We start from the raw sequence: 17,784 nt of genomic DNA, 5'->3' as shown, positions 1-17,784 counted from the left end.
CCGTTTTCCATAGTGGCTGTACTAGTTTGCATTCCCACCAACAGTGTAAGAGGGTTCCCTTTTCTCCACACCCTCTCCAGCATTTATTGCTTGTGGACTTTTGGATAGCAGCCATCCTGACTGGCATGTAATGGTACCTCATTGTAGTTTTAATTTGCATTTCTCTGATAATGAGTGATGTTGAGCATCTTTTCATGTGTTTGTTAGCCATATGTATGTCTTCTTTGGAGAAATGTCTGTTTAGTTCTTTGGCCCACTTTTTGATTGGGTCATTTATTTTCCTGGAATTGAGCTGCAGGAGTTGCTTGTATATTTTTGAGATTAATCCTTTGTCTGTTGCTTCATTTGCTATTATTTTCTCCCAGTCTGAGGGCTGTCTTTTCACCTTACTTATAGTTTCCATTGTTGTGCAAAAGCTTTTAAGTTTAATTAGGTCCCATTTGTTTATTTGTGCTTTTATTTCCAATATTCTGGGAGGTGGGTCATAGAAGATCTTGCTGTGATTTATGTCGGAGAGTGTTTTGCCTATGTTCTCCTCTAGGAGTTTTATAGTTTCTGGTCTTACATTTAGATCTTTAATCCATTTTGAGTTTATTTTTGTGTATGGTGTTAGAAAGTGTTCTAGTTTCATTCTTTTACAAGTGGTTGACCAGTTTTCCCAGCACCACTTGTTGAAGAGGTTGTCTTTTTCCCATTGTATATCCTTGCCTTCTTTTTCAAAGATAAGGTGTCCATAGGTTTGTGGATTTATCTCTGGGCTTTCTATTCTGTTCCATTGGTCTATATTTCTGTCTTTGTGCCAGTACCACACTGTCTTGATGACTGTGGCTTTGTAGTAGAGTCTGAAGTCAGGCAGGTTGATTCCTCCAGTTCCATTTTTCTTTCTCAAGATTACTTTGGCTATTCGAGGTTTTTTGTATTTCCATACAAATTGTGAAATTATTTGTTCTAGTTCTGTGAAAAATACCATTGGTAGCTTGATAGGGATTGCACTGAATCTATAGATTGCTTTGGGTAGAATAGCCATTTTGACAATATTGATTCTTCCAATCCATGAACACGGTATGTTTCTCCATCTGTTTGTGTCCTCTTTGATTTCTTTCATCAGTGTTTTATAGTTTTCTATGTATAGGTCTTTTGTTTCTTTAGGTAGATGTACTCCTAAGTATTTTATTCTTTTTGTTGCAATGGTGAATGGTATTGTTTCCTTAATTTTTCTTTCTGTTTTTTCATTGTTAGTGTATAGAATTCAAGGGATTTCTGTGTGTTAATTTTATATCCTGCAACTTTACTATATTCATTGATTAGCTCTAGTAATTTTCTGGTAGAGTCTTTAGGGTTTTCTATGTAGAGGATCATGTCATCTGCAAACAGCGAGAGTTTCACTTCTTCTTTTCCTATCTGGATTCCTTTTACTTCTTTTTCTGCTCTGATTGCTGTGGCCAAAACTTCCAACACTATGTTGAATAGTAGTGGTGAGAGTGGGCATCCTTGTCTTGTTCCTGATTTCAGGGGAAATGCTTTCAGTTTTTCACCATTGAGGGTAATGCTTGCTGTGGGTTTGTCATACATAGCTTTTATTATGTTGAGGTATGTTCCTTCTATTCCTGCTTTCTGGAGAGTTTTAATCATAAATGAGTGTTGAATTTTGTCAAAGGCTTTCTCTGCATCTATTGAGATAATCATATGGTTTTTAACTTTCAATTTGTTAATGTGGTGTATTATGTTGATTGATTTGTGGATATTAAAGAATCCTTGCATTCCTGGGATAAAGCCCACCTGGTCACGGTGTATGATTTTTTTAATATGTTGTTGGATTCTGTTTGCTAGAATTTTGTTAAGGATTTTTGCATCTATGTTCATCAGTGATATTGGCCTGTAGTTTTCTTTTTTTGTGGCATCTTTGTCTGGTTTTGGAATTAGGGTGATGGTGGCCTCATAGAATGAGTTTGGAAGTTTACCTTCTTCTGCAATTTTCTGGAAGAGTTTGAGTAAGATAGGTGTTAGCTCTTCTCTAAATTTTTGGTAGAATTCAGCTGTGAAGCCAACAGGTCCTGGGCTTTTGTTTGCTGGCAGATTTCTGATTACGGTTTCGATTTCCTTGCTTGTGATGGCTCTGTTAAGATCTTCTATTTCTTCCTGGTTCAGTTTTGGAAAGTTATACTTTTCTAAGAATTTGTCCATTTCATCCAAGTTGTCCATTTTATTGGCATAGAGCTGCTGGTAGTAGTCTCTTATGATCCTTTGTATTTCAGTGTTGTCTGTTGTGATCTCTCCATTTTCATTTCTAATTTTGTTAATTTGGTTCTTCTCTGTTTCTTAATGAGTCTTGCTAATGGTTTGTCAGTTTTGTCCTAGTAGCATTTAAAAGTATGTCAACTAGTTCCAAAACAGAGTCACAGCAAGAACTACTAGGATAAATAAAGATATACTAATTCAAGCTAAGCAAAAGGAAGTAATTAACCATCATCATGGAAATTCTGGGAATGTCATAATTGTTTTACCTCATTTACTTTGTGTTTGAATTTTTATTTTTTATTTTTTTTTCATTTATTTTTATTAGTTGGAGGCTAATTACTTTGTTTGAATTTTTAATGAGTTAAGAAGAGAAAGAATTGTATCATTAGACTCAATGGAGAGGATAAAGATTCTCTTTTCGTCAGAGAGAAAAAGAACAGTAACAACAACTTATTTATTTAATTAAATGATCAAAGTATAATTATTAACCTTTCCTTTCTCTAGGGGATCCTCCTTACCCAGGGACTGAACCCAGATCTCCCACATTGCAGGTGGATTCTTTACCAGCTGGGCCACAAGGGAAGCCCTCTTAACTGATCAGCGAATCTTATATTTCCAAATGTCAATTAAAAAAAAAAAAACACATTTTTTTCTTGATATAAAAGCAAAATAACTTTCATAGAAAATTTAGGAAATAAGAAAAGTACAAGAATGAGAACTGTAAGTATAACCTCATATCCAGAGAAAACTCAAAATTTTGTCCAGTCTTTTTTTTTTTTCTATAAATTTAAAGAACAGGAAAAATATTTCATCATAATTTTGTACCATCTTAAAAACAGCATTTATTATAACTGTGTTCCAAATTTATAATATGACACTTGAAAGCATAATTTTTGATGGCTGTATTAAAATATATACCATCATTTGCTTCATCATCATGTTACAGATGAACACTGAAGTTATTTTTAATTTTTGTATTGAAATATACTAAAATAAATGTCCTAGTACATAAATATCTAAACATTAATGTTTTAAAGTCTATTAGGCCTGTTTATACTTCCATCAGTAACCACCACCTTGCCTGGAGCAACAATGACTATTATCATTTAAAATAAATTGGCTCAATTGACATACCAATAGTGGTATTTCATTATTGTTTTAACTTATATTTATTTGCCATTTAATGAGGTTGAATAAGTTTTATATTCATTAGCTATCTTTGATCTTTTGTGAATTCCTAGTAGTGCCAAGTTCAGCATCATTCTAGTTCTTAAAAAAACAAACAAACAAAAAACACCTAAGATGAATCAACTAAACCAAGAAGTGGGGTACTTATAGACTATCAGGTCATTTATCTACAAGCTAGTTAGACCTGGACTTTTTCTTACAGTCCATTTTATCATGCTCAGAGTAAGAAAAAGTTTGGGTATATGATCTGTCCTGACTTAGTAGAATAGAGATAACATCTTCCCTGAACATGATATCACTACAGAATTTTATTCATATAAATACTTATTTCTATACATCCCACAAATACTTATATTTTAGCTTATTTATAATATAAACATTCCATCTTAAGTGTTTAAATGTTTGTTCATCTTATTAATGATGTACGTATATGTGGAAAGTTGCTTCAGTCATGCCCCACTCTTTGCAACCCTATGGTCTGTAGCCCACCAGATTCTTCTGTCCATGGGGATTCCCCAGGCAAGAATGATGGAGTGGCTTGCCATTCTTTCCCTCCCAGGAGATCTTTCCGACCCAGGGGTTGAACCTGTGTCACCTGTGGCTCCTGCACTGCAGGAGGATTCTTTACCACTGAACCTCTGGGGAAGTCCATTAATGATGTATATGTCCCTGAAAATTTTAATTATTTAATCCTTTTTTCATACTATAACTGAAGCCTTCATCCTTTGGGTGAATATAATATTTCATTCACTGTACTTAAAATGTCATCATTTGGGAATAATTCCTCTCAGCCTTGAATGCTCATTTTTGTTGAAAAGGAATCCTTTTATTAAAATAGGGTGGGATAACTCTTTAGATACCAGCTAATACTACACAAAAAATTAGTTGCTATAGGTAAGAACAAAATTTTATGGATAGAAACACTTGACAAGTGCAAAACTGTTTGAGACATAATGATTAGTAACTAAGAGTGCTCTAAATGGTGCCCATTCTTATCCCTAATGACATGTATAATCGAAGAGATATTGTCCTCCCCATAGCACATGAGCAAGGAGGATGACTGGGCCATCTAGCTCAGGAAAGTGTCTAGCGTTTTGTTTTTGCTTTCTTTCCTTTGTAAGGACTTTGTCATCTAGGGCTTTTCCAAGTAAGTGAAGCTTTAAAAACTAATCTAAAAAATAACAGTCTCTCATTAGAGGAAAATCAGGAAAATAACAATTTCTTCACAAAATTACCATGACAGGCCTGGCAGTCATCCTGGAATTATTGCTAACAATAGCTGAGAAAGTTACAGTGACGCGTTCCCTGGATTTGACAAGTGTGAGGAAGCCTGAGAGCAGAAGCAAAACCGAGATAATCAGTCAATGGTTACTAAGAAAGGGACATGACACAGCAGGGAAAGCAATGGTTCCCAAAAGTGTTACATGGTCTTTGTAACCCCAGAACACAAAGATTCTGGGAGTGTGGGAGGGCTGTAAGGGGAGCGGAGCTAGCAGCTGAGTTCTCCCCAGAGAAACAGCAGTGGAGATGCCACTGTTAACTTGTGAACAGCAAATCACACGTCTGCGATTTGTGACAAAAGAGACATTAATCCTTTATTTTTACCTCAAATTTTGCTATTAATACATGACTGAGGTCAGAAATCTGTGTTTCAAAACAATCTATTTTAATTAAAAAAATCAATTCATAAGCAAGAGTGATCCCATTATTGTCCTGGCCCCTGGATTCTAGAGGAGTTACTTGGGAATACTACATATAGGAGTTGAAAGTTTTCCTTTAGTTTGTAAGAGGTGATTTGTAAACCTGGCCATTATAGAGGAAGTAGCAGGAAGAAATGCAAACCTGAAGGTCGTAAGTAACTTGAAGAGCAAAGTGACAGCCATAGCCTTAGACTGCCATGTCTCTCCTGCCCAACTTCCCTTTGATGATCAATCTCTCTTTTTCTGTTATCAGTTGTACAGATTCCCATCTTTCTGATCCTGGCCACACCCAGTCTGTTTATTAGAGCAAAAACCTTTATTTATTGAACACTTACTATGTATCTAACACTGTTGCAAGTGTGTAAAAATTAACTCATTTAATCTTCAAAACATCACTATAAAGTAAGATAATAATAGCAGTGCCACTTTATAGAGGAGGAAACTGAAATGCAGAGAGACTGAGGCTAAGGTTATGGACTTTGTCCTAAGGAGGAGAGTTACTGTAGCCTGCCGCACGATGAAGACAGCACTAACCAAAGCCAGCCGCATCTCAGATGCACGCACTTGGTCACAAGCAACAAGCATGACTAGTTCAGTCAATACCCTTCCTCGTTACTGAGAGAAGACTTCCTGTGTATGACCTATTGCTGGTGGTCAGTGCATGTGACAGACAGGATCAACACCCCGAGATCTGTTGGTGGTTTCTGAAGCACAATTCATACTTCAATTTTCAAAAAAGATGAAAGATGTACCAAATCCCACTGTTCAGTTCAGTTCAGTCACTTGACATAAAACACGTGAGAATGACAAATGAAAAAGGCTACCTCTCCCCTCAAATCTGTAAGAATTTGGAGAAAACACCTTTATATCCACTAAAGGCTCAGAAGCTATAATTTTGAAATCTTCAAAGTCTAACTCTGGGGTAATCTCCAAAGATGGCCACCAATGATCACCCAACAAAAATAACTTTTCTCCTATTAAGAGATGGAGGCCATTCCCCTCCTTGAATGTGGGCTGGCCTCGTACTTTGCTTTGACCATAAATTGTGGCAGAACTGCTACCATGCCAGTTCTGGGTCTGGCCCTAACAGCCTGACATCATTTGCCCTTGCATTCCTAGAACCCACTCTCTGTGCTATTGAAGAGAGAAGCAACACGGAGAGACCCAAGAAGGAGACCTTCTCACCCCAGCTGAATGCAGGGGGATACTCCAACCCACACCATAAGGGACAGAAGTACCACCCAGTCAAAACCCAAAACTGTGAGCAATAATAAATTGCTGTAGTTTGAAACCACTAAAGTCAGGGATGTTTTGTTGCACAACAGATAACTCGAACAACCTCTGCTGTTACATACTGGCCATATTGCTGTATCAATGTCCCCAGACTAATGTTATCTGTTTAACTGTAGGTAGAAAGGGGACTGGAGAACTGCAGTGTAGAACCCCTGAGAGGGAGGAGGCAAAGTGTGGAGCTCTGAACAGACAAGCCTCAGTTAGAATACTGGCTCTGCCACTTACAAGCTGTGACCTTGGACCAGTTACTTGGCCCCTTGTATGTATGAGTCCAACTATATGACATTCCAACTATGTGACACTTTCTTTAAAATGAACAGAATGAGATGGAGAAACTTTTCATTCCTAAGTAGAACTAAGAAAGGAGAGAATCATTCAATTTTTTTCAGCTGTTCTGCTAGAAGAAGTCTATTTCTGACTTGGCCATTTTCTCAGAATATGAGATAAAAATAGAAAATAATGTGTCTGAATTACCCATTACAGAAACTAATATGATATTTGAAGAAGGTATGAGAATTGGTTCGGGAACAATCTAACTTAAAGTCACTGTACTCTTGGAGTTACAGTAATATGTCATTTTGATTTCAAACCATGTAACACAAAACACTAAGACAGATTCATAAGCTGTTTTTCATGCATTTTTGTAGAAGAGAATTACATTCATACAAACTATCATCAAACAGGCAGCAATTTTGCTAAACTCTAGGGCATTGGTATATATATTATAATATTCTAGGATAAAAGCTTACTTTAAAAAAAATGACCTCAGTCTAAAATAAATTCATTACAGGCTATATTTTTTTACACACAGAACATGTTAAGATATAAAAGGCAATTACAAAAAGGAAAATCTGGTCCTCAAAATCACATTAAAAACTGAAATATCGATTGACAAAAATATGTAATAAGTATGTATACACACAGTTAATTAAGCACCTTCAAGTCATTTATAAAGAACATAAAACAAATGTTACATTTATGAACAAATGGGGTCCTCCCTGCAATGGAAATATTCTCTGATGAGCACCTTACTTTTATTGATAGGTATCTAAAATATACCTCTGTCCTTGATGGAATATCTTCTGTTTCTGCAATTTCAGAGCTAAAAGTATATTCAGATTCATTGCTGCTGTGGGTAGAGTCTGTTCTCTTGTGTCCAGGCTTAGGCACATTCTGCAACACAAATAAGCAGCTACAGTTAACACAACATAATTAAATAATTGAACTTGGCATAGTTAAGACAGCATCCACCTTAACTTGATTCTAACCTTCATGACCTAATGCTCTCATGCCCAAACCATCTATTCCATGTTGTCTTAACAAACTCTTACAAGGGGTCCCCTCCTGAGCTCCTCAAAGAAACAGAAAGATGCACCAGGAGGGTGTGACAAGTATAGTTGCAAAACTAAACACTCAAATAAAAATCATCTCTGATTATCAGCAGATCCCCTCTTAAAGTTGTGAGTGGCTAGTCGCACTAGGTGAAGCATAAGTATGATGACTTCCATATTATAATCAAACAAAATCTCCCCCAAAAGTCCACAGAATATATTCAATGACACATAATCATTTTACTGCACCATATTAACAGGTCATGGGATGGGGGTTTTCACACAGGCAACTACAACTTCTGTCAGTTTTATGCATGGAACTGAAGCTCTGGAGTCAGCAGTGGCAAGGATGAGTGTGCAGAACAGGTAAGGAAACTCCTCTGGGGAGATCCTTGGGTTATTAATTCAGGGAGTACTAGTGATAGTTTCACGACATGTGGTACCTAATGAACTAGTATTCAGCAAGCCTGTGGGGAATAGAAAAGTTAGGTATTTGCAGCCCCTTCCTTTCTGGAGAACTGGTTAAAGAACGACTTGAAGGAAGAGGGAAAAAAAAGGTGGGGTTTGGGCCCCTCGCTCTGAGGGTGCCCCCTGTAGAAGAGGTGAAGAAGTTCAGTGGCCTGGATCTTCTAGGGTTACAAATTCTGAGAGCTTCAAAAAGGCCTCTGAAAGCTTTGTGATCTGTCCAATTTCCTTTATTCCTTCCAAGGTGCAGGAAAAGAGCCAGAAGTCACAAAGAGTTTTTTGCCTCTTTCCTTCCAACATCCAGGCTTAGACAAAGCAGGCCCATCTGTGCGACCAAAGGGAAACAAGCCCTCAGGACTAGTTGGTGTCTCAAGCCAGACCACTTTGTATGTTCTACGTTTTTTAGTGATTTTGGCCTGCAATTGTGTGTGTGTGTGTCTGATTTCTGTGTCTCATTTTAGTATCAGTGTGATGCCTCACAGAAGGAGTTTGGAAGCTTTCCAGAATAGATCGAGAAGCATAGGCCTGCAATTTTCTTTGTGTGTGTGTGTGTGTGTGATTTCTTTGTCTGATTTTGGTATCAGTGTGATGCCTCACAGAATGAGTTTGGAAGCTTTCTGGAACAGATTGAGAAACATAGGTGTTAACTTTTCTTAAAATGTTTGACAGAATTCACCTGTGAAGCAATCTGGCCCTGGACTTTTGTTGGAAGTGTTTGGACTGCTGATTCAATTCCATTACTGATATTTGACCTGTTTATTTTCTGTTTCTTCCTGATTCAGTATTGGGAGATTGTATGCTTCTAGGAATTTGTCTATTTTTTCTAGATTGCTTATTTTATTGGCATGTAATTGTCTAGTAGCCTCTTATGATCCTGTGTATTTCTGCGGTATAACTACTCTTTCACTTCTGATTTTATTAATCTGGGCTGTCTCTTTTTGTCTTGATGAGTATGGCTAATAGTTATCAATTTTGTTTATCTTCTCACAGGACCAGCTCTTGAGTTTCGTGTATCTTTTTAACTGATTCTTAGTCTCTATTTCATTTCCACTCTAATCGTCTCCTACTAATGTTGAATTTTGTTTGTTCTTCTTTTTTGACAATACTTCCTTTAGGTATAAGGCTAGATTGCTTATTTATTTGCCATTAAAATTCCCTTCTTGAATTGTTTTTGTTGCCTTCCACAGAAGTTAATCACTGTGTTTCCACTTCCATTTATCTCCAGGTATTTTCAAAATTTCCTCTTTGGTTTCTTCAGTGACCTGCTGGTTGTTTAATAGTGTATGCTTAGCTCCATGTATTTGTTTTTTCAGGTTTTTTTCTTGTAGTTGATTTCTAGTCTCATAGCATTGTGGTAGAAAAAGATGACTGATATGATTTCAATCTTCTGGATGATCTGTCCTTTGATGTAAGTGAGATATTAAAGTCCCTTACTATTACTGTGTTACTGTCAATTTCTCCTTTTATGTTTGTTAATATTTTCTGTATGTATTCAGATGTGCGTATGATGGGTGAACATATATTTACCACTATTATATCCTCTTGTTGGACTGATCCTTTTGTTATTATGTAATGTCCTTTTTTGTCTCTTGTTACAGTCTTTGTCTTAAAGTCTATTTTGTTTGACTCTTGCCATCCCAGCTGTCTTTTCATTTTCATGGAATATCTTTTTTCCATTCTATCCCTTTTAGTCTGTGTGTGTCTTTATAACTGAAGTGACTCTCTCACAGGTGTGTGTATGTGTGTGTGTGTATCTTTATGTCTTGTTTCCATTAGCCATTCTACCACTCTATGTCTTTTGATTAGAGCACTTAGTCCAATACACTGAAAGTAATTATTGCTAGGTATGAACGTATTGCCATTTTGTTAGTTGTTTTCTGACTGGTGTAGTTCCTTTTTGTTCCTTTCTTTCTTTGCTTTCTTCCCTTGTGATTTGATGACTATCTTTATTATTATATTTGGATTATTCTCTTTTTATGTATGTGTATATCTATAGTATGTTTGTGGTTATGACAAGGATCATATAAGCAACAATAAAGGAGGTTCAATCATATACATATACATACATTCACACACATATATAATTATTTAAATATGATGATCTCAAGTTCAAAACATAACAACCATGCATTCTTAGTTCCTCTTCCACTATTAGTGTTTTTGTCATCATATTTTACATCTTTTTGTTCTGTGTATCCTTTAATCTTCTACTTATTTTGCTGAGGTTCCTTTTTTATCTCTTTAGTTGCATGAAATAATTTCTGCTAGTCTTCAGTTCAGTTCAGTCACTCAGTTGTCTCTGATTCTTTGCAACCCCATGGACTGCAGCACACCAGGTTTTCCTGTCCGTCACCAACTCCCAGAACTTGCTCAAACTCAAGTCCATTGAATTAGTGATACCACCCAACCATCTCATCCTCTTGTCATCTCCTCTCCTTCTACCTTCAATCTTCCCCAGCATCAGGGTCTTATCTAATGAGTCCGTTCTTCACATCACATAGCCAAAGTATTGGAGCTTCAGCATCAGTCCTTCCAATGAATATTCAGGATTGATTTCCTTTAGGATTGACTGGTTTAATCTCCTTGCAGTCCTAGGGACTCTAAAGAGTCTTCTCCAACACCAAAGCTCAAAAGCATCAATTCTTCGGTGCTCAGCTTTCTTTATGGTCCAACTCTCACATCCATACATGACTACTGGAAAAACCATAGCTTTGACTAGATGGACCTTTGTGGACAAAGTAATGTTTCTGCTTGTTAATATGCTGTCTAGGTTGGCCATAATTTTTCTTCCAAGGAGCAAGCATTTTTTAATTTCATGGCTGCAGTCATCATCTGTGATGATTTGGGGGCCCAAGGAAGTAAAATCTGTCACTGCTTCCATTGTTTCCCCATCTATTTGCCATGAAGTGATGGGACCAGATGTCATGATCTCAGTTTTTTGAATTTGATTTTTAAGCCAGCTTTTTTACTGTCCCCTTTCACTCTCATCAAAAGGCTCTTTAGTTCTTCATTTTCTGACACAAAGGTGATGTCATCTGCATGTCTGAGGTTATTGATCTTTCTCCTGGCAATCTTGATTCCAGCTTGTGCTTCAGCCAATCCAGCATTTCACATGATGTACTCTACACAGAAGTTAAATAAGTGGGGTGACAATATACAGCCTTGACACACTCCTTTCCCAATTTAATACCAGTCTGTTGTTTCATGTCCAGTTCTAACTGTTGCTTTTTGACTGGCATAAAGATTTCTCAGGATGCAGGTCAGGTGATCTGATACTCCCATCTCTTGAAGAATTTTCCACAGTTGGTTGTGATCCACAAAGTCAAAGTTTTTAGTGTAGTCAATGAAGCAGAAGTAGATGCTTTTCTGGAATTCTCTTGCTTTTTCTATGATCCAACAGATGTTGGCAACTTGATCTTTGGTTCTTCTGCCTTTTCTAAATCCAGCTTGAATATCTGGAAGCTCTTGGTTTAGGTGCTGTTGAAGCCTAGCTTGGAGAATTTTGAGCATTACTTTGCTAGCGTGTGAAATGAGTGCAATTGTGCGGTAGTATGAATATTCTTTGGCATTTGCCTTTCTTTGGGACTGGACAGAAAACTGACCTTTTCCAGTCTTATGGCCACTGTTGAGTTTTCCAAATTTGCTGGCATATTGAATGCAGCAGTTTAACAGCATTTTAACACTGCTAGTCTTCAGGTCATTCTTATACACAATTGCTCTGTAAATAGTTATAATTTTGGTATGCCTGTGGGAAGAGTTGAGCACAGGGTCCTTTTCTTCTGCCACCTTGACCACACCCATCCAAATTATCTTGTGTTTTATAGCAAATATTTCAGGGCATTTCTGGCCATTTGTGCCATTAGGTTACATTTAAGGCTGATAGTTGCAGGAACAAGATTGTCAGGGAACTCTGTTTCCTGATATAAGAATAAGTAGACCAGGGATGGTGTGCAGCACTATCAAAAGTACAAAAAGTACTAGGCCAGATGCAGAAGAGTCCATGAAATAGGTAAGATAATTTATTACAAATAGCAGATGAATTTTCTTTGTTTAGGAATATGTCTTTGAAATTACAAAAACTACTAAGAAAATATTTGACCTCATAAATATTTGCTTTATAAGCAAATTTTACATTAAGTCATTCAGTACATAAACAAAGTCTAGTCTTCAAAGTGTTTGAGTTTATAAAACTATTTATGAATACAGTGATGTGATTCCTGGGATTTGCTTTAAGAAAATCCAGTCCATTGGATGCAGTGTGATGTAGGTTAGAATGGGAGATAGAAATGTGATGACTGCGATGAACATTGGGGTGCACGTGTCTCTTTCAGATCTGGATTCCTCAGTGTGTATGCCTAGAAGTGGTATTGCTGGGTCATATGGCAGTTCTATTTCCAGTTTTTTAAGAAATCTCCACACTGTTTTCCATAGTGGCTGTACTAGTTTGCATTCCCACCAACAGTGTAAGAGGGTTCCCTTTTCTCCACACCCTCTCCAGCATTTATTGCTTGTAGACTTTTGGATAGCAGCCATCCTGACTGGCGTGTAATGGTACCTCATTGTGGTTTTGATTTGCATTTCTCTGATGATGAGTGATGTTGAGCATCTTTTCATGTGTTTGTTAGCCATCTGTATGTCTTCTTTGGAGAAATGTCTGTTTAGTTCTTTGGCCCATTTTTTGATTGGGTCGTTTATTTTTCTGGAATTGAGCTTCAGGAGTTGCTTGTATATTTTTGAGATTAATCCTTTGTCTGTTTCCTCATTTGTTATTATTTTCTCCCAATCTGAGGGCTGTCTTTTCACCTTACTTATTGTTTCCTTTGTTGTGCAAAAGCTTTTAATTTTCATTAGGTCCCATTTGTTTATTTTCGCTTTTATTTCCAATATTCTGGGAGGTGGGTCATAGAAGATCTTGCTGTGATTTATGTCGGAGAGTGTTTTGCCTATGTTCTCCTCTAGGAGTTTTATAGTTTCTGGTCTTACATTTAGATCTTTAATCCATTTTGAGTTTATTTTTGTGTATGGTGTACAGAGTGAAGTAAGCCAGAAAGATAAAGAACATTACAGTATACTAACACATATATACGGAATTTAGATAGATGGTGGCGATAACCCTATATGCAAAACAGAAAAAGAGACACAGAAGTACAGAACAGACTTTTGAACTCTGGGGGAGAACGTGAGGGTGGGATGTTTTGAAAGAACAGCATGTATACTATCTATGGTGAAACGGACCACCAGCCCAGGTGGGATACATGAGTCAGGTGCTCGGGCCTGGTGCACTGGGAGGACCCTGAGGAGTCGGGTGGGGAGGGAGGTGGGAGGGGGGATCGGGATGGGGAATACGTGTAACTATATGGCTGATTCATGCCAATGTATGACAAAACCCACTGAAATGTTGTAAAGTGATTGGCCTCCAACTAATAAAATAATATTTAAAAAAAAAAAAAAAAAAAAGAAATGTGATGACTATTTTGGAATTGGGTGATGAGTACATGGAGTACATGGGGGTTTATTCTACTATTCTATCTAGTTTTGCACATGTTTAAATTTTTTATAAAAATGGGCAAAAGTATTTGACTCACCACCATCAAAGTCATCTCTTCCTTGAGGTCATCATAGCGTTCTTCCAAGCGACTAAACTCATTCAAAAGGTTCTGATATCTCAGCCTTTCATCATTAAGATCGAGTTCCAGTTGTTTTGTTTCTTCTACTAACTTCTTCTCCATAGTCTCTGAAAGAAGAGAGAGAGAAAAACTTACCAAAGATGGCTTCACAAAATGCAAGAACAAAAACACGGGCACTGGCTTACAGTCATGGGAGGGGTTCTACTCTTAGCAGCACTATGATCTATGAAGAGTATCTTAGTGGAGGCAGGGAAAGAGAAAATATCATGACCAAAAAAGAAAATAATTTATTAATAACAACAATCATCTGTTGTGTTCTTCCATGAACAGAACTAGCTTATTCATTGGTTACAGCACATCCTTGATAAGTTCCACTAGTCAGCGTATAGTAACTAGAAGTATGTATTTTTTTACTCCAATAGTATTCTGTTTCAGGCTACTCATAAAATTCTTTTGTCCAAAAAGTTAGAGACATTCCTCAGGCCCCTAGGGGAACAGTGACTTAGCAGAGGACCTAGCTGTCCGGCTCTCCAGAGTCTCCACTCATCTCTCAGTCCCTGGCTTCTGTCTTATGATTTCCCAATACTGCGAATGCCCTTGTCCTGTTACTCCTTCCATTCTATTCAGGTAAATTGCCACACCTGGTACTCTGTAGTCACCACTCCTATGTGCTGCTGAGGACTTGACTTTTCCATTTACTTACCTCACTCTACCCTCTCTATTGCTAGTGGCTGGCATGTAGATAGGATATCATTTGGAGACTGGAGACTAGTCCCTGATTGCAGATCAAAGTATCAATAAAAAAGCCTTAAATCTCAGTCATGTGCTTTCTCTCAATGAGTTGAGTCAGCCACATTTATCAATATTGAGCTTCCTACCTCATATTTTGTGGCTATACCTTAATCTGTCCTGCCTGCTTCTGTTGCTTACCATTTCTTTGTCTGTCAGCTCCATGAGAGCAAGGACTTCCAAGTGTCCTGTCATGACTGTCTCCACAGTGTTCCCCTGTCCTAGAGCTTTAATAATTTGCAAATAAATAAATGAAAGAATTTTTTCTTTCTATAACATTCTATAAACTGCCTTTTATTCTCACAAGTTTGTGGGAAGCTGCCCAAGGCTACCAACAAGTTTCCTCTAGGCAAATCCACTGTTATTTGCTTTGTTCTCTTTAGTATCAAATAACATTTCCTATTTTCCTAGAAGAATTCTCATCATTCTGGATTTTTCCACTATATTCTGCATCCTGGCAACCTTCTCTCCATGTCATCAATGACTGTTTTCTCCTTCCGTCTTAACTTTCTTTTATGACTCTCTTTCTTCACTTTATCCCTTTTTAATGATTATCCTATAAATTCTAGACTTTCTTCTCTTTTCTATACAGTATTCCCTTTAATTGGGAAGAAGGGTATGGTGTGGGGAAAACCCCTGAGGGGTCTCTCTTTAATCTCAATTTGCTTTCAGATCATCTGTATCTGGAGACCCTAGCTAACATCCAAATTTTAATTGATTTGCCTCATAAACAGAGACTAGTTTTCCTCAATTTCCTCATTACTAATAACACATTATTGTTTTGATAACTCATTGCAACACTTTAGAAAATTTTTGCTCCTCTTTTGAATACCATATCAAAAATGATAATAATCTGTTAATTCTTTTCATATATTTTCACTCTAACCTACCTCTTCCTTTTTATTTCTACCACCAATTGCCATAGTTTAGATACACATCTTCTTATCTCATGTTTATGTGTATGTGAATTTCTTGTAAATTATCACCATTTTAATATATCTTACCAACAGCAAATAAATGTCTACCTCTAGTCAGTGTCTTTTTCTTTTTAAGATGGCAAAGAGTGGGTGATCTTAAGAAATTAATATTCATTCATTTAGCAAAATCAATAATATACACAGATACATATACTCCTATAATGTACATATTAGCTCAACAATTTGTCCTAAATCAAGAGGACTCCTATAAGCTATAAATCATACAAACAATTATTTTTTTAAGTTATATATGATATTGACTAAGCATGAATTCATATTTGTACATAGGGAGATCAGATTTACAAATTCACCAACTAATTCAACCAAATATCTAGAGTGCCTGACTCTGGAACTCCGAAAACTTATTGATGCCAGCCTAAATAAGCAAAGTTGTAACTTATAAACCCGTGGTCTCAGGTTGTTTGGAGTGCAGTAGGCTGGGCCCACATGAGCCTTACCTGTCATCTCCTTAGCCTGCTCCACGATACGGTGATTGAGGGTCTCTTTTTCCTGCTTCAGCAAAGTATTTTCTTCCTTCAGATTTGACACCAGCTATAAAACGAAACAATAAACTGATACGGCTGCAACAGACAGAGGAAACCCCATACTGAATACAAAGACCACACAGTAGTCACTCCTTACTTCCATGTCTCACTGTCTCTCTTCTTTGCTGAGTTATATTGTCATCCTTGAAACTTGGTTCAAGCATTACCCCCCAGAAAGCTTTCCCAGAAACTCCTTCCAATTATATATCTCTCCATTGGACTGCCACAGAACCCTGTATATGCCTCTTTATAGCCCTTATAAATGATCTACTTTTACTTCCCTGATTGACTAGAAATTACTGGAGGACAAAGATGATTTGCTGTTGTTGTTTTACTTTGTACCTTGAGCATTTACCAATTGCCGGACACCTAGTAAGCATTTGCTCTTAAAATAATGATAACGCCTTTTCACCCCAACAGCCTAACACAATGCTTATGTGTACCCAAGACTCAACAGAGAGATTACGGAGGACAAGAAAAGTAGGAAATTCACTGAAGACCTTCCAAAGCTCCCTGCTCTCTGTCTTGAGAATTTTACTTTCGTCTCCTTTTAAGAGTTTTGCAAGGTTGTAAACTTTTATTCCACATTTAAGCATTGGCTTTACAACTATGTGACTATAACTAATGTCATAGAACTTTACACTCAAAACAATTAAAATGGTAAATTTAAAGTTACATATAAGCATATTTTACCACAATAAAAAAAATGTTGACCTTTTAACTTTCTGGTTCCTGGTTGGATAAGGATTCTCAGGAAGCAAAAATCAAAACCAAGGGTAACTTTGCAAAGTTGATAATTTATATAGTTTAGCTTTGTAACAGAATGTGTGCTGAAGTGAAACTTGAATAAGTGAAACGTGAATTCCTTTCACTAAGTGTAAGTTCACAGAACTCTTAAAGGAACAGCTTTAGTAATAAAGAGAACGTATGAAGAGTTCAGCGATAGAGATAATGGGCTGTGACAAAGGATCCTGAAGAACAGAGAACTGAAGTTACAGCACTGAGCCATGGCAGACATCAGGCCAGGAGGTGCTCTTTCTGATCGACCAGTCTCTTCCTTCTGCCCTGAGAAGCTGTGCTCTCAGTACAAAGGCTGGGTTCTTTGGGTGCTCTGGAGAGAGGCCGCTCTTTGTCAGGGGTATGCAACCAATCACCTATGGTGCTTTTTCAAAATAAATGTGTCTGACCTACACTCCCAGAGCCTAGGAAGGTATCTTTTTAAAAACTCTCCAGCCAATTCCGATACACATTCCTGGTTAAGAAGCACAGTTCTCTGGACCTTCTAGGCTCCTTGATCAGGCTGACTGGCAGTGCAGCTTTCTTCAAGGCTAGCTCTCGCAGGGAAATGCTTTCATTCCTCATTACCACACTCCATCTAAAAGAATTAACGGTAGTGCCTATAGACATCCCTGCTAAGGCTGCAGATAATAAAACAAGAAGAAAGGAGAAATCTGAATATGTTTGGGTATACTATTCTATCTAACTAGAAAGGTATGCATTTGACTGTGAAAAGGAAGAGAATACCCCTACCAAGTTAATACTCTATAGTTTCTAAGGAATTTTGGAAGCTTTTAGGGACTCAGGAAATGGGGAAAAAAAGAGATTGAGAAAGAGAGAAAATGAGAAAGACA

General features: G+C 37.2%; 1 protein-coding gene across 1 annotated transcript in view; it reads right to left on the bottom strand.

Annotated features, from left to right (window-relative positions):
* The window catches only part of MYO5A (myosin VA), a 201,616-nt gene that overhangs the window by 38,918 nt on the left and 144,914 nt on the right, over window positions 1-17,784 (bottom strand). The window contains exons 23-25 of the mRNA XM_065941894.1: window positions 16,067-16,160; window positions 13,801-13,949; window positions 7,479-7,592 (exon numbers count right to left, since the gene is read on the bottom strand). Of these exons, the coding sequence (XP_065797966.1) occupies window positions 7,479-7,592; window positions 13,801-13,949; window positions 16,067-16,160 (357 nt within the window). The remainder of the gene's footprint in view (window positions 1-7,478; window positions 7,593-13,800; window positions 13,950-16,066; window positions 16,161-17,784) is intronic.

Source organism: Muntiacus reevesi, chromosome 7, assembly GCF_963930625.1.
Source record: "Muntiacus reevesi chromosome 7, mMunRee1.1, whole genome shotgun sequence".
Lineage (NCBI taxonomy): Eukaryota > Metazoa > Chordata > Mammalia > Artiodactyla > Cervidae > Muntiacus > Muntiacus reevesi.
The sequence above is the reverse complement of the archived record's forward strand: the minus strand, read 5'-3'. Positions and strand labels throughout refer to the sequence as shown.